General features: G+C 39.9%; 1 protein-coding gene across 5 annotated transcripts in view; it reads right to left on the bottom strand.

Annotated features, from left to right (window-relative positions):
• Window positions 1-27,561, bottom strand: part of CREBBP (CREB binding lysine acetyltransferase) — a 97,800-nt gene that overhangs the window by 24,287 nt on the left and 45,952 nt on the right. For 2 of the 5 annotated variants that reach the window (XM_074886616.1, XM_074886619.1), the window contains 16 exons: window positions 26,972-27,221; window positions 26,331-26,444; window positions 17,452-17,694; window positions 16,729-16,828; window positions 16,107-16,253; window positions 15,530-15,647; window positions 12,670-12,862; window positions 12,482-12,535; window positions 11,075-11,199; window positions 10,257-10,445; window positions 8,345-8,764; window positions 7,536-7,715; window positions 7,120-7,306; window positions 2,080-2,198; window positions 1,707-1,946; window positions 1,140-1,228 (listed from right to left, as the gene is read on the bottom strand). In XM_074886616.1, the coding sequence (XP_074742717.1) occupies window positions 1,140-1,228; window positions 1,707-1,946; window positions 2,080-2,198; window positions 7,120-7,306; window positions 7,536-7,715; window positions 8,345-8,764; window positions 10,257-10,445; window positions 11,075-11,199; window positions 12,482-12,535; window positions 12,670-12,862; window positions 15,530-15,647; window positions 16,107-16,253; window positions 16,729-16,828; window positions 17,452-17,694; window positions 26,331-26,444; window positions 26,972-27,221 (2,768 nt within the window). The remainder of the gene's footprint in view (window positions 1-1,139; window positions 1,229-1,706; window positions 1,947-2,079; window positions 2,199-7,119; window positions 7,307-7,535; window positions 7,716-8,344; window positions 8,765-10,256; window positions 10,446-11,074; window positions 11,200-12,481; window positions 12,536-12,669; window positions 12,863-15,529; window positions 15,648-16,106; window positions 16,254-16,728; window positions 16,829-17,451; window positions 17,695-26,330; window positions 26,445-26,971; window positions 27,222-27,561) is intronic. The other 3 variants (XM_074886617.1, XM_074886618.1, XM_074886620.1) reach the window with 3 other exon arrangements.

Genomic DNA, 27,561 nt, shown 5'->3' with positions numbered 1-27,561 from the left:
GACTGACTTTTTTCAGAGTTCACAGCGGCTGTATAAAACCTTTTATGAGAGCTCATGAATTTGCATTCTTGTGTCAATACTATCTGCCTCACAAAGGCCACCTAAGACCCAACATACAATGTATGATGATACGTTTTCATCTCCCACACTGTGCTGCTTCAGCCAGGTGGTATGCAACAGTCTTGCACCATCTTACAGCATGTTTGGTGATGTGGAGAGGCTAAATGCAAGCTCCGACTGTCTGAATTAGTTCTGTAACTTCAGTTAGACAACCGCCCGCTGTGCGCTTCAAAGTTGGCAAGTCTTATAGGCTGCCAAGCCTCTGGAAAGCAATTCATAACTTTGTTTTAAACAGGGAAAAGGAAGTTTGTGTCTTAGCCCATTTATGGTTTGCAGGTTTTGGTGGTTTTTTTGTTTTGTTTTGGGTTTTTTTTGGGGGGGTGGGGAATCTAAGAAATAAAAAACAAAGCCAAGTTTTAAGTTTGCTTTGTTATTATAGCACTGTTGATTTAAACATGAAATGGAGAATATTATAATGTAACAATTGTTTAATAAGCATACAAACACCAAATCCTAATATTAATTAAAAAAGAATAGAAACTATTGTTTTCATGGCTTCTCATGGAGTCTGGGTAGTTTTCAATGCTAATTCAAAGCTAACTTAAATGGAATTAAGTACTAACTAGGAAGAGAGAAAGTAAGTCTTGCAATCAATCACTGTGCCCTTTACTTTGCAAATTCTGACACTAATTTGAAAGCAAACCTGCATATTTTTACATTTCTCCCAGAACAAGGCAACATGATTTCTCAGTGCCTTTTTGCAGTTCTGCCCTTCCCCCTTCAGCAAGCCCTGCTACTAATTTTGTGGAAAACATGGACAATGTCACTTCCACTTAAGTGGTGCGTGGTAGAGTCTAGCTAATAACAAGCACTTAAGTACAGTGTGTATCAAGCTGCAGTACAGGAAACTAAAGGGTCACCTGCAAAAGGACAGCATGCAAAGATATAAAAATAACTTTTTCCTGACTTAGCTGACAAAGGAAAGAAAAAGTTAATAATCCTCCTCCTCCGTGTGTGCAGAGAACTCACAGGATCTCACTTCCTGAATAAGGAAAAAAAAAAACAAGTCAAGGACTTACCTATTCTGGTAACTGTAGTAGGCAGCATCACGAGGAATAGTACACAACTGCTTGCCGTAGCAGCACAAGGTCTGTGGAGAAAACTCATACTGCAAAACAACAGTGAGAAAACAAGCTTTAAAATGTAACCTTATGTTAATCAAGTATCTATTAGGCAAACCTGACGCTTACAGATACTACAACACATTGTTGTGTTTATCACACTTTTCCAAGTTATTGTAAATATATTAGCATAGTTCTCTTAATTACATTAACTATATAAGCCAAATAGCTGACCCTCTAACCACTTTATTGCAACGGATGTGGGAAACAAGCAAACCATTTTAATATGGCTTATGACCAAAAAAAGCATTCTCTGAGGGAGAAAAATACAACAATAGAATACCAGCAAGAAGGATGCTATCTGCCTTTTTTAGCTCTTAGCAGGCTTATAACAGAGCCAAACTTTTATCAACCCTTTCATTCAATATTTCAATTTTTGCAAAGAAGTATACAAAACTAATGTTTTATCCGATTAATCAAGCTAAGCTCTTTGGAAGAGTACAACTCCATCCCTGGAATACATACCTTGCGCCCACAACAGTAGCCAAGTGATTGCATAACAGGATCAATTTCTTGTTCAAACACCTCCGCGAGTTTAGTGCAAAACTTATAGACCCTGGAAGTCTTGCGATTGTAAAGCCAGGCATTGTTAAACATTAGCCAAACATCGTCCACATACTGCCAGGGTTCTTGGTACTGCCCAGTATCCAATTTACGTTTAATGGTTGAAAGATCCATAGGATTCTTCACAATGTCGAAGTAGTCCTTCAAACACAGAGAAAACCCTTTATTTTTAAGATGTCCACTGTTCACAATATGTTGAACAGAAAAGACGGAATGTTTATAAGAGCAAAGACAAAACACAAAAATGTTTTGTATTTTTTTAATGTCAACTCACAGGAATCCCTAAAAGCTGGGGATCCACAGGCTGTCTAAAAGGTAGAGACTCTGGGTCCTGCCGGTATAAAGCTTCAAGGGTAGGCATGAGCGCCTGACGCAGCTCCTCAGGTTTGAAAACTGTTAATGAAAGTTAGAAAGGTTAGAAAATTTCTTTCTACATTTCCCTCTTGACACCCCTAAAAAAAGCAAATAAAGAACTACGCTAACATAAAAATCTTAAGAGGGATTTCCTGATCTGCATAGCTGATTAGAGGCAAAACTTACGATCAAGAGGCTACCGCACACCTTTTATGTTTACTCCAATCACAGTAGGTGATATTCCCAGAATAAGGAGATAGGAACACTTGTAGCCCATAACGACACATATTCTAGAGAGTAAAAAACCTCAACTTATCTAGCACCAAATCAACTCAATTGCTTCAACATGGATGAACCTTAGCTCTTCAGAGAAGAGACTAAGCATATTTTCCTCTCCCTCCCTTCTAACCTTGTCTGCTACTTCCAAGCCAAGATTCCTCTAGCAAAAACCACTGTAGTGGACAGGGCTGAAGAGCCAGCTCCACAGAGAGTAACCAGATGTCTTGATAGCTGGCACAGGAATTTTCTGGCCATAGTATACAAACAGTCCTGGTCTGATGGACTGTTAATTGATTTGAAAGTGTTAATACTTCCAGATTTATATGCATCATTACAACCACTTGGCAACAGTGGCATGGCAACAGCCATGTTTCTTTCAATAGTGGATGACAAGGACAAGAAAGGCAATACATTTTCTGAAAAATAATGATAACTTGGAGAGCTCTTTGAGCATCTCAGTGTAATTACATTTATTTCCTTAGGAACAGAGCCTTTAAATAGGGAAGAATGCCTATTACTGAGAAAAAAAAGACAACTAAGGAAAGCAGGATGGCATCTAATATTTATCTACCTGGCCAAAACAAGAACGATACCAATAAAAGGGAGCAATTAGGAGTTCTCTGTTGAAAGCACTTAAATCAACAGGGCTACAGTGACCCCTTCGAGGCTGATCATTGCTTTTGTCACTCAAATGGTATGCAATATATAAAATGCTTTCTGGGACTTATAGTAAAAAAAATCTATTATTTTTAAAAAGTTCTTTTTTTCTTTCCTTTTTCATTTAGGTGGTGTTTCTGAGAGGAAGTCTTTTTCTCTCAACTACACTCACCTAAATCACACACAAAAATAAAGCAAGACAAGAAATTAAGTTGACACTACTCAAAAAATTTCTGAAGCATTAAGTTGTCAATTTTTTTAGCCATTTCTAGATGCTGCAGTTCCTGAAAACTCTAACTGGAGACGATTGCTGCTCATGTACACAACAGGCAAGATACCACCCAAGTCACCCAGATCATGGCAAAGGGCTACTAAGCAAGCTGCCAGGAGGGTTTCTGCAAGGGCTTGTCTTACAGATACATTGAGATCTCATGCTGCTACTAATGAACTCAGACTTGCCAGATTAAAAATGAGATGAGCCAAGGAAGCCTATATTTGTTTTTATAACAACGAATGCAGCTTGATGATTTCAGCTGTTGCCACAAACTCAGTCCCAATAAAATGGCAATTCTCTTCCATATTTATTGATACCATACAGGCAGGCACTTTCCTATGACAGGAACCCTACCATATACTCTCAAAGTTTCATGAACTACTAAATTATATTATGGAATTATTGAGAACTGAAGGAAATTAAATTCCATTCATGAGAAGAAGTATTCTCCGTTGCTTCTGGAACCATCTTGCTCTGGCTCAGGTAGTTCATAACCTGATAATACAAATTATTTCATTTAATGAAATTTAAAGGTCAAAAAGCACCTTTCAATAATCTATTCTCGCCACCTGCTTGACACTGCTTTTAGAATTTTCCCTGTACTGACCCCTGCAACAACATAAAGTTAGAGTATCTTTCAAAATAAATCCAAACTTAATGTAAACCCAAACTACAGAGATTCAGGACAATTTTGCCAAGTTCCTTAAAGCCTAATTATCTTTGCTGATAAAGTTTACAACCTAGTTTCATTTTGAAGTTTGAAAAAATAAAAATCCAGTTATTTCAATTTATGACTTTACCTAAAAACGTGAAGAAAAGTTGCCTTCATCTTTAGCAGTAAAAAAGCAGCTCTGACTCTAAGGAATGTGACTGATAACAAAATGTTTGATCATAGGATCTCCCTATACACAGATTTTACAAGAAAGTTTCTGTTCTCCCCTCTCATCCCTTTCCAAAATTAAATGCTCTTGGTTCTCCTCTGGTAGCTAAAAGATCTTTGTAAGGAGCTGGCATCCAGTTATCCCATTCTGCCTTGGATGTGTGTGTGGTAAAAAGAAAATGGGATCTTTGAAACATGATGACATATTATCTGCCAGAGAGGAGTATAATGCTACCTTTTTAAATTTTTATTTCCTTCAGAGGAAATCCTGCTTATGGTTACTAAGGAGAAAATTTGTAAATGAAAATGAAGACATCTTCAAAACAGTAAGAACAATACACCTGAATACCACCCCCCAAAATGAAGCCCTTGTAGGTTTTGCATTATTGTGTCTTATAAAGAAGGGAAGAAACCAGTAAAACTAATCTTGAAGGTCAAACTAAAGCAGCTATCTACAACAAGAAGAGGAGATAGGAGCTACCCTAATGAGTATTATACTATCTCTTTTTGAGAAGACTGCAAGGGAAGAGGCAAGGAACCAAAACCCTTCCTTTCTTGCTTACATCAGATTCACAGGAAAAAAGCAAAACCAAACCAAACCCTGAATTTGGAAGGGTTTGGTTGCCCACTTTTATAAAGGCAAAACCTTGATGAGGAAGAAAAGCTTGCTGAAGGGGTGTCTGCAATTCTCCAAAAAAGCTAAGCTACAAAAAAATCAGATGTAAGTGAATTGAGCAAACCAGTATCTCAGCAGTATTATCTTGGTATGTTCTCTATTTCCCATCACATAAGTAAGGTTGCAGTCTAGTTACAGGAGCTTAGCACAGCCAGGCCGATGTGTTCAGTGCACCTAGATGGGTGGCACAAACAGCTGAGATTCCAACTCCACAACATAAGCCACCTGTACCCAGAAAAACAATCCTTTGGGGTCCAGATGAACCTTTTCAAGGTATCAGGTTACAACTTGCTAAGTTAACTTATAGCATACGCTCCCTGACACTTCCAACCATGAGCTTTCCCCTGAGCAGCTGCAGCATGTATCTGCTACGGCCCAGGTTACCGTGGGGTACAGCTCAGGAATCTGGCCGTGGGGGAAGGAAGAAGAGGCTCCAATACTTCCGTAACCCATGCAAAACTCCAGATGAGTCTCATAAGTAGTTTTAAAATATCATATAACCCTTAAGCACACTTCACAGTATTTGCTCTCAAAAACCTCTTGGTTTATTTAGCACTTTAATACAAATGCTCTATTATAGTTGGACAAAATACTTGGTGAGAAAATGTCACCATTTAAAATTGTGTTTATGGTTGTACCTGCCCATGCTGCACATGTATTATACTATACAGTTACTTAGTGACAATATTTCCAAGATAAAATTGTGTTACTAAATGAGGTATTGCAAATATGTAGTAACCCAGACTGAATCAGAAGGACACAGTACAGTTTCCATGGACTAATTCTGCAAGAACCTTCCACTTGCAAGCACTTGCCGTGATTTACTTGCAAGTGCACTCCTCCTAACAAGCAACAGTGATTCTTTCCACTGGGAATATAACTGGTCTATAAACGCTAATAAGCTTTCCACTCCCTGTGTTACATTTTGCTTGAAACAGGCTCTGCCAGTTAGTTCTGCAGCATACTCTCATTTGGCTGGCCCACTGGGCTACAAACCGAAAATAACATCTATAGGAAAATGTGTTTTATAGTGTTTTATTTTAAAAAGATTATGTTTAGTAATTAAATCCAACCCAAAGCATATACAGGAGATCAAGATTCAAGCTGCATAAACTTTAAAGCTTTATGATTCCCTGATCACATTCTGGAAAGCACACACCCGTAATGATCTCCTAATGTAGTTATATGCAGTTGCCTTTGCAAGGGAAGAAGAATCGAAGTAATGAAATGGATCATCACTTTCCCTTTTTTGAGATTTGCAGCATGTTGAAAGTTTACCTTTGGTCAGAAAATAAAAACTAACCACAGAAAACTTCATCTCAATAAAGCGGATGCTAAGAGACAGGTCTCTAAACAGCTAAGGTTTTTGAGTCCAAAAAACCTATCTTGCAGGCTCCCACAAAGCCTGCACTACAAGTGGAGTAATCTATTTTTTTCTGTTTTAAGAATCATATACATTTATTTCTTACTAAGCCAAGGAATGCAATCATTTATATAAGGCCATTCAAAAATCTGTAATTCCATCATGTTTCCTTTTGGAAAAATATGCAGTACAGATACAGTCACACGTAAATTTGTGCTAACGCTGTAGATTAATTTAAGAGACTACTGACCTAACTATTTCTGAGGAGAAAGCTTTCAAATGAACACTACACTGAAAACTACACAGGACTTCATTAAAGTTGAAATCTATTGCAGCCATCCAGCCTTGGAGGAATACAAATTCAGAAGAGGAGTTGAAGCACCTAATTCTCAGAGAAGTGAATGCTAAAACTCAGTATGAAGGTGGTGTGTGCAGCCTCTAAGGGAAAAGCAAAGCAATGGATATTCTTGGTTAGCAAGAGCACTCTTCTCTACACCGAGCTCCCCTGAAAGAGCACTGGACAAGATGTATGGGGAGATTTATGTATAAGTTTCTCCAGCAATCACTGCCTTGATCGTTCTGGGCAGAAACTGGAATCTGTGAGAAGACTGCTGGGATCAAGACTACAGTGACATGCTTTTCTCACCTGTGATTCATGTCACATTGAAGGAATCCTACCTTCAAAAATAAGTTACAGAGTATTATTTCCCTAGATCTCCACGTGCTGGAACACATGTGCAGAACAGACTTCCCAGCAGGAGCTGAGACAGTGGAAAACAAATACTAGTAAAAACAAAGTACACAAGAAAAACTCAGTTTGCATATACGTACTTTTTTTGCGGGGCTGAGATGGCGATGTGGATTGTGAAGTGGTTCCGTTAGTGCCGCTCTCCTCTTCCTCTTTAGCATCTACTTTTATTTCAGGCTTCTTTTCTTCTATTTCCATTGGCTCCTGTTTCAGTTCAGTTCCATCTGTTTCTTCTTTTGTTTGTGAAGATCCTTGTAAATCCTCCTCCACCTTAAGAAAGGATGCAACGAGATGTACTATTACATCTATGGCCCCAACTTCAGTCATCAAAATATTAGTTTGAGATTGTCAAAGCACTCTCCATCCATGGCTTTCCTCAGGACAGTTACTTTCCAGTAACTACCCTCCTCTCGCCCCTTAGCTCACCAATTCAGACACATCATTAAGTGCTTTTATATCTATCACTGCTTTCAGTTAAGCTGTATAGAATCTCATTTACCTCAGTCTTAGCTTCCACTTGTGTCTCACTAGTCTCTGGCTCAGTTTCTTCAGTTTTAACTTCTGATTTGCTTTCTAGCATTGGTGCATCTGGTCCTAGTTGCTGGGAATTCGTATCAGCACTAGCAACTGAGGCAGGGGTGGGGACCCTGTTATCAATACTAGCTGCTGCCTGGGATAGCTGTTGTAAAAACAGTACAAAAGAAAGACACTGCATATATAGAAATATTTTCCTTTACTAAAAATGAACAGCACAAAAGAGACATGAGACGATATTCTAAAACAGTGCAGAACATGGATACAGGAGCTCACTGTAGCCAAGTTTTGATATCACACATTTAATAACTCTGCTTTACAGAGCCAAGGAAGAATTATGCCCCAAAGAGGCTTCTTTTAGAGAGAAAACACCTGCCCAGTAAAACACTGTACATTCCTTGAAACGTGCATTCGTCCTGACTGTATCTTAAAAGAAAAAAAAAAAAAATCTATGCAAATCTCATGATCAGAAAAGACCAATTCTGATTAAGGCCAAATATAATATTAGGCCTGTTACACCTCATCTTTCTGCACACTGCTGCCATTTTTACTTTGAGCAGTTCCAAGTCATTCAACATGCCCCCCTCCTTCAAACAATGCTGAGAACATCTGAACACACACATTTTCACACATCTCTATAATGAACCCTTTGGTCTAAGTAGAAGCTACTATTGACAACTATGGGCTCTATACATTCACAACATGCTGCTATACGCAGGGAGAACTCTCGTGGAATGCCACTACGCAAGAAAAATGCAACTAGCTGGTACTTACTGGAGTGCCAGGTGGCTGTGCCTGCACAGATGTTGGCTGCTGCTGAGATGGCTGTGGGGTTGGCACAGACTGGGGTTGAACTGGGGTCTGTGGTTGCGGTGTGACTTGAGCCTGTGCCGCAGTCTGCCCCGTAGGTGTGCTTTGTGTCTGTGTCGCATTCGGAACAGAACCCGGTGTCGGTGTTGGTGTTTGTCCTGAAGATGAGACTGGTGTCGATGGCTGAGTGGGTGCTGCTGGCTGAGGAGGAGTCATTCCAGTTGGGGTTTGGTGCTGAATAGGTGGCATCCCAGCAGCGGTGGACACAGGAGGTGTAGTCTGATGTAGAGGTGGCTGGGTCACTGGTGGACACGGTAACTGCCCACTCTGCGGTCCCAGCATGTTCATGGAGTTGGGAAGAGCAGCAGTGGGAACCTGCCCCTGCTAGAGAGAGATTCTCTTACAGACGTGTGACTCCCAAAACTCTGGGACTCACACTTATCCTTTAAATCACAGCACTGAAGAAGTCTTCTTTAACAGAATACGTCTAAACACGAGATCAGCTATAAACAAATGCTGCTATTGCAAATGACTATGCTCTCATTTCTCTCATCATTTTCATCAGCTTAGTCAAAGACCTTGCTCCTAGACCGGAATGTGCCAAGCGTGTCTTTTTACGTTAATTCTACTGGCACAGAGAGGGAATCCTCACAATCTGAGTAACACAGAAAACCACAGGCAGACAATCTCTAAATCATACCATTAGCTGGGCAAAGGTCACACTTTGCATACAAAATGGTTTCAAGCAAATACACATTTTAGGCCAGGACTCTAGAGCAGCCCTGCTTTAGAAGACAGTTCAACACAGTTAATGACTGCCCCATTGCACAGTGCAAGACTTAAGGGGGGGTTTGTTTTGTTGTTTGTTTGTTTTTTTAATTCTAATTAGACTACTCCAGATGCTTAAGAAAATTGTGGATCTGTTTTTCAGAGCAACAACAATAAGGTATTCTGGATGTGCAGACTTTTAAACTATACATTTCACTGAAGATTGCATCAGATAACTAGTGATAAAAAAGAATACTCTACCCTCAGATGTACCTCTTACTCTTAGAAATCTAAATCAATTAATAGTTTCCTGCAGATAAGGTTTTAAATTTAAAACATACTTCTATATTGCCTGCACATAGTCAGTTTTATTGAACTAAGTGCATTAGGGAAAAAAGTTCACCACAAAGGTGGTCAAACAACTGAGCCAGGGCCCAAGAAACTGTAGATGCTCCATCCTGAACACACTCCAAACTTGATTCAACAGCGCCCTTCGTAACCTGATCTAAATTCTCTCTCATTTGAGAATGGGGCTGGACTAGAGAACTCTGGAGGTCTCAATGAACCTAAACTACTTGGACTCTGAGTTAAAAAACAAGCCTCTCCCTGTGGAAAAGCATATACATTGGCATCGTAAGCACAACTGCTACTTCACCGACTGCTACTATAACAGAAACAGGAAAAAACCCAACAACTTTCTGTTCAGAAGTAGAGAGGTTAAAACATATTTAAAAATATCTTCCCCAACCACTTTATTGTAATTCTTGATTTAAAGTTAGCTACTAAGGTCCACACAAAGACCTTATATGAGCATATGCTCATAAATGTCCCATAAACTATCTTCTGATATTCCCCCTAAAAATCTCATCAGCATGCATTTTTTTAGAATTTAAATCAGGAATTACAGGGTGTTGCCTCCCAGTTAGCATACATAGGTAGGTTATGTAAGAGCTTATGAAGAAGGCAGATATACCTCAGGATCCCCCAAAGTCAGGGGTGACCACAATCAACAATCAATGTAAATGTAAACACACACACACATAAATAAAATAAAATAGAAGAAAATAATTAACAGTAAATAACTCAACTGCTAGAAGATACATCTTACCTGTGCCACCCCGGCCTGGGCTGTTGATTGACCCATGCCTACATTGTTCACATTCATAGCCCCACTGGATGCTGGAAACTGGTTCTGGGGCAGGAATTGGTTCTGGGTAGGAGCCTGACCCATCATGTTGTTGGAATGAGCTCCCATCATGTTCTGTGGCTGAGGCATTCGGGAAGGAGACATTGCCATCTAAAAATTAACACCCAAATTAAAGATATTACCATTTAGTATTGCATATCGAGACAAAGGAAAATACCCTCAATGTAATCAACCAAAAGACAGGCCAAAAAAATAAAAGGAAAACTGGCTTTGGTAAACCAAATGGAAGTGGGCATAAGCATGTTAACTTTAGCATTTGTTCCACAGTATTCATGAGAAAGTTATTTTTAAACAGGTAACCAAACTCTACTAAGATTGTTAAAACTCCCATTTTGCTCTCTGAGCTAACAGAGATAAACCAGTGAAATGGAAAATATTTTTGTTTTTCTAAAGAATAAAAACATGTTTTCATGGAGAAATAAAGAAGGTATATATACTGTGAAGGCACAGTTTCTGAAAGAACTATGCCCTTCCACAGATTGTTGGAGATTACTGCATCTCTGGCATCTACTTCTCTGAAGATTTTTTTTTTTTTTTAAACCCACATAAATATTGAAAACAAACGCCTCAATAAAAGCCTGGCAGACTTGGTACATTTCCATGAAATTATCCTACAATTTACAGTACTACTCTGTGACATGGCCTTTTCAGATCAGCCTTAACACCGCTAAATGTAATCAACCAATTTTGAGAAGAACCTGGTAACAAGAAGTACGAACCGCAGGAACGGCGCCCATGTTGTTCATTTGTACAGGATGGTTCATTGGAGAAGCTGCACGGGGTCCCATGGGTGCTTGGGGCATCTGTACATTCCCTATGGACATGGGGTTAAACTGATTCATTCCTGCAAATGCACCCCCAAAACAACTCATTAGAAACAAGTCATCATTATGTACGTATACTCTACTATAAAATTCACATTTATTATGATTTAAGTTTGCCTGACCTCCATGTCATCTTTTTTCCTTTAACTTTATTCAAATTACTTAGCTTAAGAGACAAATCGGGGTGCAAGAAATGTTTAGAAGAATACCAGTTAGGGTGAAATGTAACTTTTGGTGTCTAAAATAAACTGCAAAAGATGAAGAGCGTGGATGATCTGTAGAGACAGGATGCTATTTTTAACTAATACCTTGAAACCGTTTCTTAAAATCAGGTATTTGCCTTGAAACAGCAATGTGTTATTCAGGCCTCACTGAAATGTTTTAAGTAAATATGATAAAAATACATATTGCATATATGAAAGCAACTCCTAGTCTCCTATCACGACAAAAGCTAACAATATGCTTAAAAAGCTGTTGTGCCTTTCATAAAAAACATTTATTGCTTTCAAAACACCCAAACTTTTCTAACAGGAATAAATACATAAATAAGTAATTATGGAGCTATATTCACTACCAACTTTTTCTTCTATTGAATTTTAAAAGGATGTAACTTTTCAAGGTCATTTCAAGACAAGCTTCAATTTACTACTAACATTCAATCAAGAAATAATTGGGGACACTTTTCTGGAAGAAGCTGAAGCACTTAAAAGTTATGGGTTTGTATTTTTCAGAAAAAAAACCCCAACACCCATGCGTCCACAGCAGCCTAAATGAGCGATGGCAAACCATCAGTGCTATGAACAAGTTACAGGGCTTTTTTAGATGCACTCGGCATCAGAAATCAAGAAAGAGTATCATTAGTTATATAGATTCTAGGATTAATGTACTAAGTTTCTACCTACGAGTGTGTTTTTGGCTAAACAACTGATGAAAACATGACAACATCCCCCCCATTAGTGTTTTAAATGAGATCATCCACAGTATTCTTGCTTGCACTCTCCTCTTTTTGAAAGGACCAATTGAATTACTTCCCAACTGCTAGCAAAGTATTGAGCACATATTGAGACAGTTTGCAGAGCAGCAATAATAAAGTATTCTGGATGTGCAGACTTTTAAACTATACATTTAAACTATACAACTGAGACAGTTCCTGCCACAGAACAACAACAAAGAATGCTGCTGAAAAAAGGGAGACCCAGTAGTTCCTCCCACCCCAACTCCAAAAGAAAAACAGACGATCAGCTTTTCCCCCTAACGGTAATTTGAACCCACAAATTCCAATTAGAGGAAAACAATAGTTACCTTGAGAAACCTGCATACGACTTATAGGCACGGTTGGCATGGACATAGGCCCATCTGCAACACAACAGAAGAACGGTCAGCAAAAATCAATTGAAGATACAACCTCAGGATTAGCATGAGAGCACAAGGACACAAACTGTGCAGAGCTACAGCTAAAATGTAGAAGTATCTCCTACAGGGGTACTTACTGGGCGGCCTCACGGGCTGTGCCTGGCCCATGGCAGCAGCCACCTGCGGGATACCAGGGGGCTGAGGCCCTGGGGTCTGTAAGGCTGGCTGATTCCCCAACATCCCTTGTTTATGTAGACGAGACCTCCGCTTCTCTTCTAGTTCCTTTTGTATCTTATAGATTTTCTCTGCTAATAAATGATAGTATTCATCCTAAAAAAGAAAAAATAGTACTCAGCGTCAAGTATAAGAAAGCAGCAACAGAACTCATGTAGTCACTTGTGGGGTTTGGTGTTTTGTTTTTTTCTTTTTATGTATAAACCTGCCTATTTAAACAAGCAATACTTCTTTTCAGAACTCTGTTAAATTGAAACAGTTTCATCAGTGCTTTAAGGCAGAAAAGGAAAAGCAAAGCTTCCAGAAAACACCTATGAGAGTTGGCTTTATGGCTATCCGTTGTATCTACTCTGAGTGTATCAGTAGACAAAGGAGAAGACTGTAGGTTGTCTGCTGCTTGGACAAAAAACAACAGGAAGGTGTGATTTAGTTTAAGTGTTAATGATTTTTAAGTGTTATTTTCATAATAATTATTTCCACTAATCCACAGACAAAAGAAAAAGATGACCCCAGCAACACAGTTACATTAAATCGACTTCAGGAGACAGATGTTAAAGACAGATCAATTTTTACATAAAGAAAGGAACCACTCTTTTCCTGAAGAGTCTGACTACTGACAGTCATTGCAGGGAATAAACAAAAACAGACAAAAGCCCAAAGGAATGGAGGAAATCAGTGAAAAATAGTCCACTGGCACAGACAACTAAACACTAGATCTGTACAAGATGAAAAATCCATTTTACTCAATCCACATTGACAACAGATCAAATACGACAGTCACAGTGCACAGCAAGGTAGCCAGTTTCGCTTGTCAGCAATTGCTGGACGCACATCTGCCAAGTGCATGAGATTCTGCAACTGTTAAAGGCAAAAAAACCCCACAAACCCTCAAGGCTACATTTCTTTTCTGGGGTCACCTATGTTCTTAAAACCCAGTGTTACATGGAGCAAAGGTTGAGTGATGCTTGTCCCGCAATCATTTTGTCTTCATCCAATTTTCATCAAAACTAGAATTTGTTATTACAGTTGGATTGAGTTAATTTTGGAAAACTAATGAGATAGGTATTCCTCACCAGCCTTGTTAAGAAAGTCCAGTGTCGCAATATAAAGCTTTGTTTTTAGGTCACTTCCCTCCTCCAAATGTCTCAAAAACCCATCAGTGCAGACGCTTTCTGCCGTCCAACTTAAAAGCACTACAGCCCCTTCCTTCCTCCTGCTCAAGACACTTCACCTATAACTTTCTACTTATAAATTTAATAATGTGCTACTTTCACACTGCAAGGATTCCTGAAAAAGAACGTCTTCACGAGGAACACATACTACTAAAACAATGTCAAACTGCTTACAATGATGCCTCATACTAATCTGCTTTTCAATGTCAAAGTAGAACTGATGCTTCTCAAAACCGTTGCAGTTCCACACAGCACCGTTAATACATTCTAAACTATCCCCTTCTTCCAAGTTTGCTGCTTGGAGCCAAATATGTTAGACGAATTCCCATAAAAGAGACTTTTGGCAATGAGGCTCTGACAGCGGTTTTATGGGGTGAAGAGAAGATACTTATGAGTATTTGTCTAGCATAGAGAAGAAATTTAATTTTATAGCCAGACATCTACTACATCCATCCTTACCAAGAAGGTATTTAGATGCCCACGTATGTCTATGAGATCCTCATTCTCTCTGAAGTTGTTCTCTAAAGCTGCCAGGGTGATCAAGGGTTATCACACACAAGCCTTCCTTACTAAACAACCCCTTGGTAGCCACAAGGAGAATATGACATTGTCACTGACCAATGCTGACACAGCAGCAGTATGGCCACTGACTATCTGCCTCCAGGAAATAAAACTTGGAGCCCATCTTCAGCTCTTCTGGGAGATGGTCTGAAACAGGCAGACTAAATGTTACTGTCTTACTGGATGATTATCACCTCAAATGCCACCAACTACTCTCGTCAGATCCTCTTACCTTATAAAGGAAGGACCTCAAGATTCTGGTCAGGTAAGACCTCACTAGCTATTATTACTGACGCTACTAACATTGTCTTTACCTGATGAAAACTTGCAGGGAGTGGTTCCTTTAGGGTGGAATTACCACAGTGTCATAATGAAATAGTATCCTCACCATGTCAATCAACAGGGGTTTGCTCCCTCTGAGTAAAAGAGATTTGAACTGACACCTCTTTGCAGACAAAGCAAAAAACATGAACAGGAATTTTGTCTTGTTTCCCATGCACAAGGACAAGCACAAGCAAACTGACTTCTTATTGAGACGTGGAACAGCTATATGGCTTAGGCAAATCACTCGGTGCTGCTGAGCAGAGGAGAAATGATTCCAACAGTGCAGGTAAAAGGTAAGCGGTATAACAGGACTGAGTCCTAGAGAAAACCTCCAACAGTAAAGAGGCATTAAGGAAGTTTTACAATGACTATTTACACAGTCTTCCAGAGGGGAGAAAGTCAGCAAGGGAAGTATCAAGAACTGCAAGCTGTGTTCCAGTCTTCATGCACGTCAATCACACTCTCAGAAGTAATGCGAATAGGGCTGGGACGATGTTGTCTAGTTTTCATGGAGTTGAGGGAGGTGAATTAGCTTGGAGTAACATTAATCAGATGGCTTAGGACTATACAAACACTGTCATAGACAGAGAGCATGACCTTCCTCATCAAGAGAACAGTGAAATGATTCTCTCTGGTTTTCATTATGCTTCTAAGATTTGTGATACTACTGTTCGTTAACACATACCGAATAGCTGAAGGAACATACCCTACTGTTAGCAGATTCATACATATCTCCCTCCACTTTTCTGGCATAAGCCACCAAGTTCTCCATGCGGCGATCCTTCAGTGCGGCCGGATCAGGAGTGGGGAAGATGGCTTGGACACTACAAGAAAGGAAAAAAAAAAAATAAAAGAAAAATTTTTCAGAGGAAAAAAAAATTCAATACAACTTTATGATATTCACCCCAGACATTCCCTTATACATCAGATATGTAAAAGCACATCAACATTATTAAAAAAAAAAAAATCAATATTGCACTATTTCCCACAAGATTATAGCAAATACAATGATGAAAAAAATGTGAGGTTTAACAGTCTAGAGTCTTGTTTACTACAGCAGAGCAAATTTACTAGGAATATAAACTAATTTCATGCCCGCTGCTTAATGAACATGAAGAATGAACTGGAGGGTTAAAGGTAACAGCTCATCCTCAGTGGCCCAGCATTAGACAACCACTACTGATAAAGCTTTCTCAACAACTTTTCAGCTTAATAGTAGAACTGCTGTACTGAAATTCTTTAAAAACGTTCAGGAAAAATATGCAGTAGTGGTGAATACTTACAGTTTATGCACTAAATGATTGCGCAGGTCCTGAGTGACATGTTCATGCCATGCTTTCCTTACGCCGGTACTAGAAGGAGGCGCAGCCGTTGGCATTGAGCTGAGGTTTCCGACATTGCCAGAATTTGTGCCATCATTCATTAGTGGGCTAAAATTTAAAAAGGGACTGTTACAGTACAAGAATGTAGAGTTTGGTTGTCTGTTTGATGCCTGAAGCAATTTTTGAGTAATTGCTTTCATCCCTTCTAGCTATTGCATCAAACATTCTCTAAGTGAAATGTTGATATCAACAAACTGCAATGCCTAAAGCAGCGAAGCTCAGGAGTTTACAAGACTTAGTATGAATGATAAAGAATCACAACTGTCAAGGTATTTGTACACTTGAAAATACAAAATATTCTTCCTTTGGGAATTCATTTAAAACAACTAAATATTCTGGGGCTCTCTGGAGGAACAAAGTGGTAGATACAGAATTGAAATAGGAAAGAAAGAAGAGCGTAGCCATAGATGTGACTGATTATTTCCACGCCAACACAATTAGTTTTTAAAGCATGCTCTTTATTTACATTCATAGGCATGTAAATAAATGTTTAATTGAGCAAGAATGAAAACATGTGCATTACTTATTTGTCCCAAGGGATGTTGGAAGAGCAGTTTCAGAAATTAGACTAGCTTGCTGGTCTGTTGTTATTCCTCCTGCGGGAAGGTTCATCTGGTTGGCTCCTTTGGGACAAAATTAAACATCATTGGTACCCAGTTCACAATTTTGACAACAACATGGCAAAACTACACTTTACAGACCCAACTGATTAACGAAAGAAACAGCTTATCTGATAAGCACTTTTATGATAATATCTGCTGTGGTGCATATATGTAGCTACTTATGGAATCAAGTTACTTTCAGTCTGAACAATCTTTTCTACAAAAACTAGTGTGCTAAAAATTAAGATTCATAAATTCTTACGATGAGTTCAAAGAAGATAATGCTAACAATTAAGTTCCAGAAAGAAATTAGCATTTGAGACAGAACTGTCTGCTAGAACAGGTGAAATACTTGTTAAACCAAAATCCTTCAGCAATTCTGTCTAATCACCTCAGACAACAATAAGTTATGGACTATATTTTAAAAGAAACTACAACTGCTGCTGTCTGGCAGAGGCAATATATTGAAAGCTTTCTAATATTCAAAAGTAAATGAACGGTAGTGTTTGTAGTGTAATTTTAAGTTATTAATCAACATGAACAGAAAGCCATTAATCTGATCAAGTGAAATACTAGACTATCCTAAAAATTCAACAGTTCAGTTTATTTTAACACTTTAGTTTCTCAGTAATTTTTCCACCTACCCAATGCATTAATGGTCCTCATTTGCTGGTGAGCCTGAGGCTGTGCCGGCTGCTGGCCTTGTACCTGGGGCTGCAACTGTGTTTGAGGCTGGTTGCCATACGGCAGTCCAAGAGCAGCGTAGGCTCGCTGCATGGAGCTGGGGTCAATCGGATTAGGATTACTTAGCGATGGAGTATTCTGCTGGCCTGTGCCAACAGAACCGATAGAATTTTGGATTCCACCAGCTGGAGACCCTAAAAGGGCTATAAAAAAGGATAAGAGAAAATTGAAAATCAGTGAGGACAAATGATAAAACAAATCATGCCAAGAATCAACAGAACATGCATATTGGTATATGGTATATATTTTTCTGCCAAAGGACAGAACGACACCCAAGATGTCAAGTGGGGAAACTCAGACTTTGATTCTACAGGACAGAAACCACCCTAGCAATTAATACATGCGGTCTAGAGAGACGTACTGTAAACTTCAGGCAGATAAACCCATAATTACTGTAATATACATAAAGTATAGGCTCCAGTATAAGGCTAAATAGGATTTTCATGCTTGGGACAGTAGACTAAGGGGGAAAAAAAAAAAAAAATTCCTCTACTTCCCTCTTTCCCATCAATCCCATTTTAGGTCAAAGTATTTGGCTCCACAACAGAGATCCTGAGTTCAGCAGAAATCACAGAATACTGTGTCCTTGGACACAAAGGTAATACTGAAGATCTGTTGGTAGAAATTTTCATTCTGAGCAGTCACTAGATGAATCCTCTGAAGGCCAAATTACCCTAAAACCCAAGTTATTCAGAGATATTAAAAGCCCCGATGGGTTTCAGATTGTACTGACAAAATCTAAAATAATTTGAAGAGTCAGAAAGGGGATGAGCCTGCCACAGGTTTTGGTAAACAATTTAGATAATAATATTTAGGTATTCATTAACCTATTATGACCACCACAACCTCTCTCACTGCACAGATATATGGAAGAGTCATTTCCATCATAGTCAAGAAATGGAAACAACAGGGAAAAGTAATTTTTACTAAACCCAGAAGTGAATAAAATCTGCTTTTTGGTCCTCATTTTAGCTGCTAAGTAATAACATGTTCCATTGTGAATGACGGACTGAGTATATCCTTCACTACAGAGACACTGCATTTTGATAACTGAGACTCTGGTAGAAGTAATGCATACTTCACATTTTCCCCCTCAAGTAATTAAATATATAATGTGCATTACAAATTTGTGAGCTAAACATAGCACAATAATAGCTTTTAATATAGGGAACAATAGCTGTTTTATTGAAATATTAGGAGACACACATGGTTAAAAAAATAAAATCAGGAAAACAAGCCATCTGAGACATTAACAGCATTATCCAGGCTTTCTTAAATCCTTACCCACTATGGAAACAGAGAATCACTGAAAAAGATACACATGCTTTCAACTTCCATCCAAGAGAACACACACACATTACAAAGTCCAGGATTTCCCTCTCCAGATGAGAATTCAATTTGATCTCGTTTGCCAAAGAACTACAAATAAACATATTCAGAGATCTCCCTCTCCAGAATAAGCAGCCCCACAGAAAACATCATTTTTTTCCCCCAAGGACAATCCACAGTATTTTCAACACTGGCTTTACCATGGAAATTGGGCTTACATTACTTACACTCTGTGGATACATTCATAATAACTTTTGAACTTACTGATCATTTCCAAGCAAGTTTAAAAACAAAGACAGAAGCTGACTGAGATCCTATCAGTTTCATTTTAAAAAGACATAATAGAAAGTAACTGTATGAATTTCTTGTTGGACTTGCACACAGCACTCTGAAATCACACAATCTAAGAGAAAGATGCCTTTAAACTAGTGCAAGCCAAGAAATAGGAAGTCTCTAGAAAGGTTAAATAGCACAAAACTTGTGGTACCCTGGAACTCAAAAGGCTTCAGAGGCTGTTGTGACAGCAGAGGATCGATTCAGGAGCCAATAAAAATTCCAGCTTGTTAGAGAAAGAGGATTATATTTCTCTGGAAAAGTTACCACAAAAACCCCCCATGTGCTTTCAGTGGTGTTTGTAAATCAGAGGCACATCTCTGGAGACAGTAGAATGACCACAGGTGATGCTGAAGGCTGGGAACAGGAAAAAGGCTTTCAGCCATCCTACCGAGGATAGCTAAGCGTTTAACCACTCCTCACCATCCCAGGGGAAGAAAGGTGGCACTGATCTTCTGAGGACTGCGAGCTTGGCTTGAAGCTCACACTGAAGCTAAGGCAGAGCTTGGAGAAGTCAACCACCTCTTGCCCACGGCTCTGGGCTGAGCCTTGGCAGTGATGAAGCACAAGTTCAGCCCTTGTGTTACAGCAGCTTTAGGAACCACAATCCAGCCAATTCTAGAGAAGTCTACTTAAGCAAGATCAGATCTCCAGGTGTCTATTTCTGCCCCAGACCAAAGGCTACTTATAAAACCTCAGTTTGGGTATTTGTCAGAGTTGACAGCCTGAATGTAATTTTAAAAGTGACAACATGGAGAGTGAGTCTATTCTAACCAGAAAAAGCCCCACTGTTTCTTTGTAAACAATAACTACCGTTATTGCAAGGGGACAAGGTATGAAGACCACTATTTTGACCTGCTGTTTGAAAAGACTAATGATCTCCAAAAAGTTCCACGTGTGCACGTACCTATTCAAGCAGGCAAAACTCACTGAAGCTGGTAAACAGCCAAATGCTGCTTCAGCACTTCAAACTGAAGTATTATTATTAGGGGACAGACTACATTCGTATAGCCAGTGGTACACTGAGTGGCTCGAACTACTTGGTTTTTCTATATTTTATAACTCAATTACTAGCATACTGTAATAAGTATTTTCACAACATCAGGAATCTGGTTTTGAATGTTTTTTTTCTTTTGTGTCTGTTCACTGGTTTTATACAAATGCATGACATTATCTCAATCTGTTGAACAAGAAGATGGAAGAAGAGAGTATTAAATTTCCATGTTGGACAGATCAAGTGCAGATGCAGTCCTTTCTGTGGCAGATACCATAGGAAATCAAGTAAATTAAAATAAATACACCACTAAAACAAAGAGGAATTATCACATTAGGCCACTGCTACATGAAGCAACATCTACTGTGATTTTTTTTTATTGAACTGATGCTTCAGACATTGATGAGCTCATGACAGAAGCTACCAGTGGGAAGACAACTCTGTACAGGACTGCTCACATTCTAAATGCTTTAAAGACAACTGAGCTCCGTATGTCCCACTGTTAAAGTCACATGTGTTTATGTATCTTAAGAATGAAAGTTCAAACAAGCAGAACTTAAGCAGCCCCAGAGTTTCCTGAACAGTCCTGATTAGGCCCTCTTGGGCATTAGGATGTAACCTAGATGATCAAACACTACGTCATCTACAGGACTTCTGTTCCAGTGTGCAGAGTAGATAATGCTGCCTTAATGAAACTTCATTCACATCTTCTAGAGGGGAACCAGCTGATCAGAATTTATTTTAAACTCAGACTCCTAATGCCACTTTAAGTATGAATGCACAGCACTTCTCTAACCTGACCACCCCAGTGAAAGCAACATGTTAATCCATTTTTGAGAAGTCATCTAAATTTCTCATTTTGCTTTCGAATTCTGTAACTGGTATTTGTTCAGGAGTGTTCAAATGCTCTGTCCTGCAGCTCCTCACTCTGCTCGTTACATCCATTCTAGCTCAAAGTGGCTGGAGCAAAAAATTATGCTGGTGATCTTGACTCACTGCAGCACAAGCCTGTCCTGCACCCCGAACTAGGCAGCTGTACAAAAGGTAAGTGTACACAATTGTTTAATTAAAGGCTGTATCATGAATCAAATCTTGGGGTAAGTAAAGATTTTATGAGCAACTTAAAGGTAGGAAGTGTCAGTATTAAACTTCACCAGCAATGCCATCTTATTTTTTATTTGTTAAGCATTAAACTAAAAGCATTCACAGTATAGCATCATGTTAGTCAATAAACGGAACTTCTCAATCCATGGGCTAACCATCCATCAGGCTGCTCAGTGGAATAACTGATACCGGACTGTAGGTCACCATCATGTATGATTTCCAGCACTTCAAAACACAAGAGACATTTTGTCTGTAGATTTTACAGTTACTGACAGCAGGACTTGAGCACACTGGATTTCATTTTTCCAGTTTTCACAAGAAATGGGCTCTAGTGAAGAACTTGCTGCCTACTCTTTCTGAACATGTTTCTTGTGCATCAATGAGCTCCCTCCTTCTCTACAAAGGGTCAGGTCCCAAACTCTCTAACATCCAGGTCTTCTTTCATCTTCTGCCCATGCTCAATAACCTACTCCCTCAGCCAGCTAGCTCCTAGTCCCTATTTCCATTTCCCTCATCAGATTCCCACCCTTCATCCCCAAGTCCACATCTTCCAGAATTTCTGGCCCAGTCTTCTTTAAAACCACATTTTTAAAGGAAGATTAGTTGTCTAAAATTTACTCTCTCTCAATCCAGCTTGTTCCTCACTACACTTAAAATTTTCCTACAAGGAAACACACAGGAGAGACTAGCTTCATGTTCACAACTCCACCTTCCAGTCTGACTGTGGTGGGCTGACCCCGGCTGGACACCAGGTGCCCTCCGAGCTGCTCTATCGCTGCCCTGCTCAGCTGGACAGGGGAGACAGAATATAACAAACAGCTCGTGGGTGGAGATAAGGACAGGGAGATCACTCAGCAGTTACTGTCACGGGCAAAACAGACTCAGCTTGGGGAAAGTAACTTATTACCCTGCTCTGCTCTGATTTGCAATGAGAAATAAAGCAAATCTTAAAATACCTCCCCCCCCCTCGCCCCCCTCTTCTTCCTGGGCTCAGCTTTGCTCCCAGTTTCTCTCCTTCCTCCCCCCCAGCAGTGCAGGGGGGCAGGGTTGGGGGTTGCAGTCAGTTCATCACCCGCTGTTTCTGTCGCTCCTTCCTCCTCATGGGGAGGACTCCTCACACTCTTCCCCTGCTCCAGCATGGGCTCCCTCCCACAGGAGACAGTCCTCCAGGAACTCCTCCCACGTGAGTCCTTCCCAGGGGCTGCAGCTATTCATGAACAGACTGCTCCAGCGTGGGTCTCCCAGGGGTCACAAGTGCTGCCAGCAAACCTGCTCTGGCGTGGGCTCCCCATGGGTCACAGCCTCCTTCGGGCATCCCCCTGCTCCACCATGGGGTCCTCCTCAGGCTGCAGGTGGGCATTTGCTCCACCGATGACGTCCGTGGGCTGCCGGAGCACAGCCTGCCCTCTCACCACGGGCTGCCAGGGCAATCTGCTCCGGTGCCTGGAGCACCTCCTCCCCCTCCTTCTTCACTGACCTTGGTGTCTGCACAGTTGTTTCTCTCACATATTGCCACTCCTCTCTACCGCTGCAATTGCTCTCCCCCATTTTTTTCCCCCTTTCTTAAATATGTTATCACAGAGACCTTATCACCATTGCTGACGGCCTTGGCCTTGGCCAACGGCGGGTCCGTCTTGGAGCCGGCTGGCCTTGGCTCTGTCGGACACAGGGGAAGCTTCTAGCAGCTTCTTGCAGAAGTCCTCTGTAGTGCCCCCCCAGCCCCGCCCCCCGCGCCCCCGCCCCCCCCTTGCCAAGCAAACCAAACACGCTCACTCAACTGAAATTGTGGTGAGCTCAGCAGGGAGCAAGAAGTACTTCCTAACAAAAACAACTCTCCAACCCCAAAACATTTCAACCAAATTTCAAGTCATTACTTCAAAACACAGGAGTCACTGGCCTATTCAAAAGAAAAGCTTAATGTGCAAAATAATATTTGTTTTGCAGTTTCCCCCTACCATCCCAGAGATATACATGATATACACAGTAAAAGTCCTGTGGAACAGAAATTTTAAACTTGTCCCAATATGTCCTATTAACAAGACATGTTACTATCAACAATTACAATAAAAGACAGTTCAAGATTACTTAGAAAAAAAAAGGGAAAAAAGCTGTACAAATGAAACCTGGCACAGACAGATGTTCCTTGCAAAGAATCTAAACACTAAAACATGGAGTAAGATACTGTCGTCGTTTAAACCCAGCCAGCAAACACTACGCAGCCACTCACCCACCCTCCCCAACCCCAGGAATGAGAACTGGAGGGGTAAAGGTAAGGAGGCTTGCAGGTTGAGGTTAAAAACAATTTAATAATTGAATTTTTTTTTTTTTAAAAAAAGATAATTGTAGTAATAGAAAAAACAAACAAGTAATGCACAATGTGATTGCTCACCACCTGCTGACCGATGCCCAGCCCGTTCCTGGCTAGCGATCCCAGAGAAGAGAAGATCCCGAAATCACAACCCCGGAAAAGAGACTGAGCTTTCCGGCCAACCCTCATTTATATACTAGCCATGACGTTACATGATGTGGAATTTTCCACTGGCCAGTTTGGGTCTGGTGCTCTAGCTCTGCTCCCTCCCAGCTTCTTGTGCACCTGCGCACTAGGAGGCCACGGGAAGTTGAAAAGTCCTTGATTTTTTTAGCAACAAGTAAAAACATCAGTGCGTTATCAACATTCTTCTCATACCAAATTCCATACTGAATCCAAAACACAGCACTACTCTAGCTACTACGAAGAAAAAACAATTAGCTCTTTTCCAGCCAAAACCAGGACAGATACCTGTAAAGAAACAGCTCCATGGTAATAACCTCAACCCCAGGACTTTTTGCAGCATGCAAATCCCTCAAGAAGCAGGAATAGATCACTACAAAAAGCACATGAACCACTGCGCACGGGAAGGGTGGAAGCAAGCCACCATACTGCAATGTTTCAGAAGTGCTGAACCGCAGAACTTTCTAGAAGATCAACACACTCTGAAGGAACTGTTTGAAAGTCCAGCACAGATACAACAGGACTTGAAGTAACAATGATAAAACAGGCATGAGCACAGGAAGGAAGATTCTAGGACTCAAAGTCTTTAATGACCATCAGGTGGTTACTCATTCTGTAAGGACAGCAGCCTGACAAAAGTAACAAGGGTCACTACTTTTTTCTTTATCCCTTTCTAAATGTTCTCATCATATTCTGCCATATGCAGACTCCCTCCCACCCTCACTCCCCCTGTTTACTAGATGTTATGGTCATTTATTCCTAAGACTGCCAACATTTTCTTCAAATCTCAAACTAACATACCTTAGTTTTCACCTGATCAGGCACAGTGTTTTTAAATGCACATATTAATGTAAACAATTTCACAAATGTTTTTGAATGCCTAAAAAGAGGTATCCTTTGTTACATATCTAGTGTTCATCTTCTACCTTCAAACAAACCACAAGGTGTTACGTGTATGACTCAGAGACATAACCCAGAACAAAAGAGCCTTGCACCTCAGCATACTAAATTACAAATTTTCATGGTTATTACCACTGGATTATTGATTAATTCAAGATGGGGATTTCGTATTTATCTCCCCTGCATGCAAGAGGAGAGACCAACCCTACACTTAACCATTATAATTGTTACATTCAAACAACACCCTAATTTGATCCCGTAAAATTATTTTTAAGGACTGTTTTTGTTCAAGTGCCTTCTCTTTTGATAAGTTGTATCAATGACATAAAAGCAAATACTGCACAAACTACTTTTCTACAGCAGCTTGTATTGAAAAAAACAATTCTGTTCTGCTAGATGTTGTTAGCACTTTGATAACAACTGTGTAATAAGGATGTTATGCACAAATGGACCATGTCATATTAAAAGGCAAAGCTTTCAACACCTTTTTCAAAGGCCAGACATAACTGATCACTTGCAACAAATTACTACTTTCAACACACAAGATGTATCTTATTTTCATTTTACCAAACTTCTCCTGGGTAAACAAAATCCTTACCTCTAAGTAGCTCTATAATTTTTTTCAGTTTTGGAGGGGAAAAAAGAATCCTTCCCCTGAAACCATGAGGACAAGCTCAATGGATAATTTGTAGAGTTTTACCAGCTACTCTCTCATCTGCCTTAATCTCACCTAACCTAGGAGCTCTTCTCTGTCCTCCAAGGTTTATTAGTGTTCCTCACTGCAGTCTCAGCCTAAATGGAAATTAGCAGAATGCTTCCAACACAATTCAAATGTACAAGTTTCACAAGTCCTCCAGCTATTTTCCACTTCTTAACCCTTATTTAAATACATGTAGGCATAACATTACTTAAGACTTCCAGAACTGCTGCATCTATGCTGTAAAATGTTCTACCTTGGCATCTTTTAAAAGGGTTTGATGAGTAGCAAACCCACTAATATAGGTTCATTATTTTCTGTTTCAGAGCAAGAGGGAAGCAATGCACTAGAAACTGACTGCCCCTAAGCATCAGTAACAGCTACACTATTATAAGAGCCAGGCATGGACAACATCACTATGATTTGCAGAGCTTCAGCTAGTCTATACCAGCATTAGTTACACGTAATGATTAAGACACCCAGACTAGATCCTTTTGTGTACAATAATTCGGGGTTTTTTTACAAAAATTTTTGATTATTCTTTATCACTAGTATGTTAAGTTGTTTCTAGAAGCAAGAAAAATAATGAAGTAGCTAATATCTTCCCCAAAACCCTACCTACATCCAAAACTTCTTAATAACTGCAAACTAGTGACCTGCCTCACAATAAAAAAACAGTTAGAATTTGCCACATCCTTTAAAAACAGTTATGTACTTGATCTGAGACCTTCCCTTTTCAATTATTGTGTATTTAAGTAATAAACTGTATTTAATGAAAAGGAGAATTCACTAATATATTCATCCTTATACCAGATTAAACAGTTATTAAGTTTGCTGGGACACTGTCAAAGTTTATTCCTACACTGCACATTTGATCGACTTTATGTTAACAGTATCATTCCATTGTGACAGCAGCAGAACGACTACTTACGTTGTTGGTTTCTTTTGTCACTGGCGTTTTTCAGAGGAAGGCACACAGGACAGTCGTGCCGAGTACAATTCTTCCAGTGGGAGATGATTTGTCTTGAAGATGCACAATGAGCAACTGTAACAGGGAAAAGCAATAGAATTAAGGTCGCTCCCTGATTAACTGGTTTTGAATTAACTCATTTTTTAGAGCAACTCTATTCTTTCTCCTTTATAAGCAATACTGTACATATAACTAAACACAGCTAAGCACAACTAACATTTTTTGGGACCCACCAATAATGCCATAACAAATGCAGGAAACTAGAAATAAAATCTAAGACAAAGACACGGTAGATATATCACACTCTTTATACAACTGAGGAGATGAAAAAGACACTTGCAAGGCTACAGTGGTACCATCCTACTTCTAAAGGGCAAATATTGCATTCTGTTTTCTAAACTGACAACTGCAAAGAGATCAGAAATGGAAACCGAGCAAAGATAATGAAAAAGGGAGCAGCCGTTTAATTAAATAACCAGTTTTGGCACTCATTTGTGCCAGGTATAGGGATCTTCTTGACAAGAAGAGAAACACTGCTGACAAATACGCAAGAAACCTTACACAGCTCATTTGCAAGAGTAGCTTCAGCAACCTGCTCTCACCTTGACAGGCCTTCCCAGCTTGACAGTGTGTCATGTGGTTGAGGACGTTTTTCATGGTTCGACAGTGTGGGAGAGCACAGGCCCGCACCTCTCCATTTGCTTGCTCACGCCTCTGACATTTGTGAGCGTGAAGCAGCAAAACCAACTGCTGCTGGATCAGTTTGCGCTTCTCTGGATCTGCTGTTGGTCCAGTTGCCATTGCCTGCGTCGGTACAATCCCCACTTGTTGTACTTGGGTTTGCATCTGGGACTGAGAGAACAGATAGATTAGCATCATGTTTGCAAGTCTCAATTCTGATCTTAATCTTATATAGTAATTTGAGTGTCACAAGAGTATTTGCCAAGCATTCTGCTATGACTGGCTACAAGGATTATTATTGCCAGCCTCTGCAGCACTCTCAAACATTTCTATTCTAACCATGGAACAGCAAAAATGGATTGAGAGGTTCCTCTGTTGAGACATTTACAGTAACAAGCCATCCAAAAATCTACTGTTTATTAGACAGATCATAATTCCAACGGGAATGAGCTCTTGCCACACTTGGAAGTGGAATTCAAGTCTGTTTAGTATTATATTTTTACATTATAGG

This window comes from Strix uralensis, chromosome 16, assembly GCF_047716275.1.
Source record: "Strix uralensis isolate ZFMK-TIS-50842 chromosome 16, bStrUra1, whole genome shotgun sequence".
Taxonomy (NCBI): Eukaryota; Metazoa; Chordata; class Aves; order Strigiformes; family Strigidae; genus Strix; species Strix uralensis.
The sequence above is the reverse complement of the archived record's forward strand: the minus strand, read 5'-3'. Positions and strand labels throughout refer to the sequence as shown.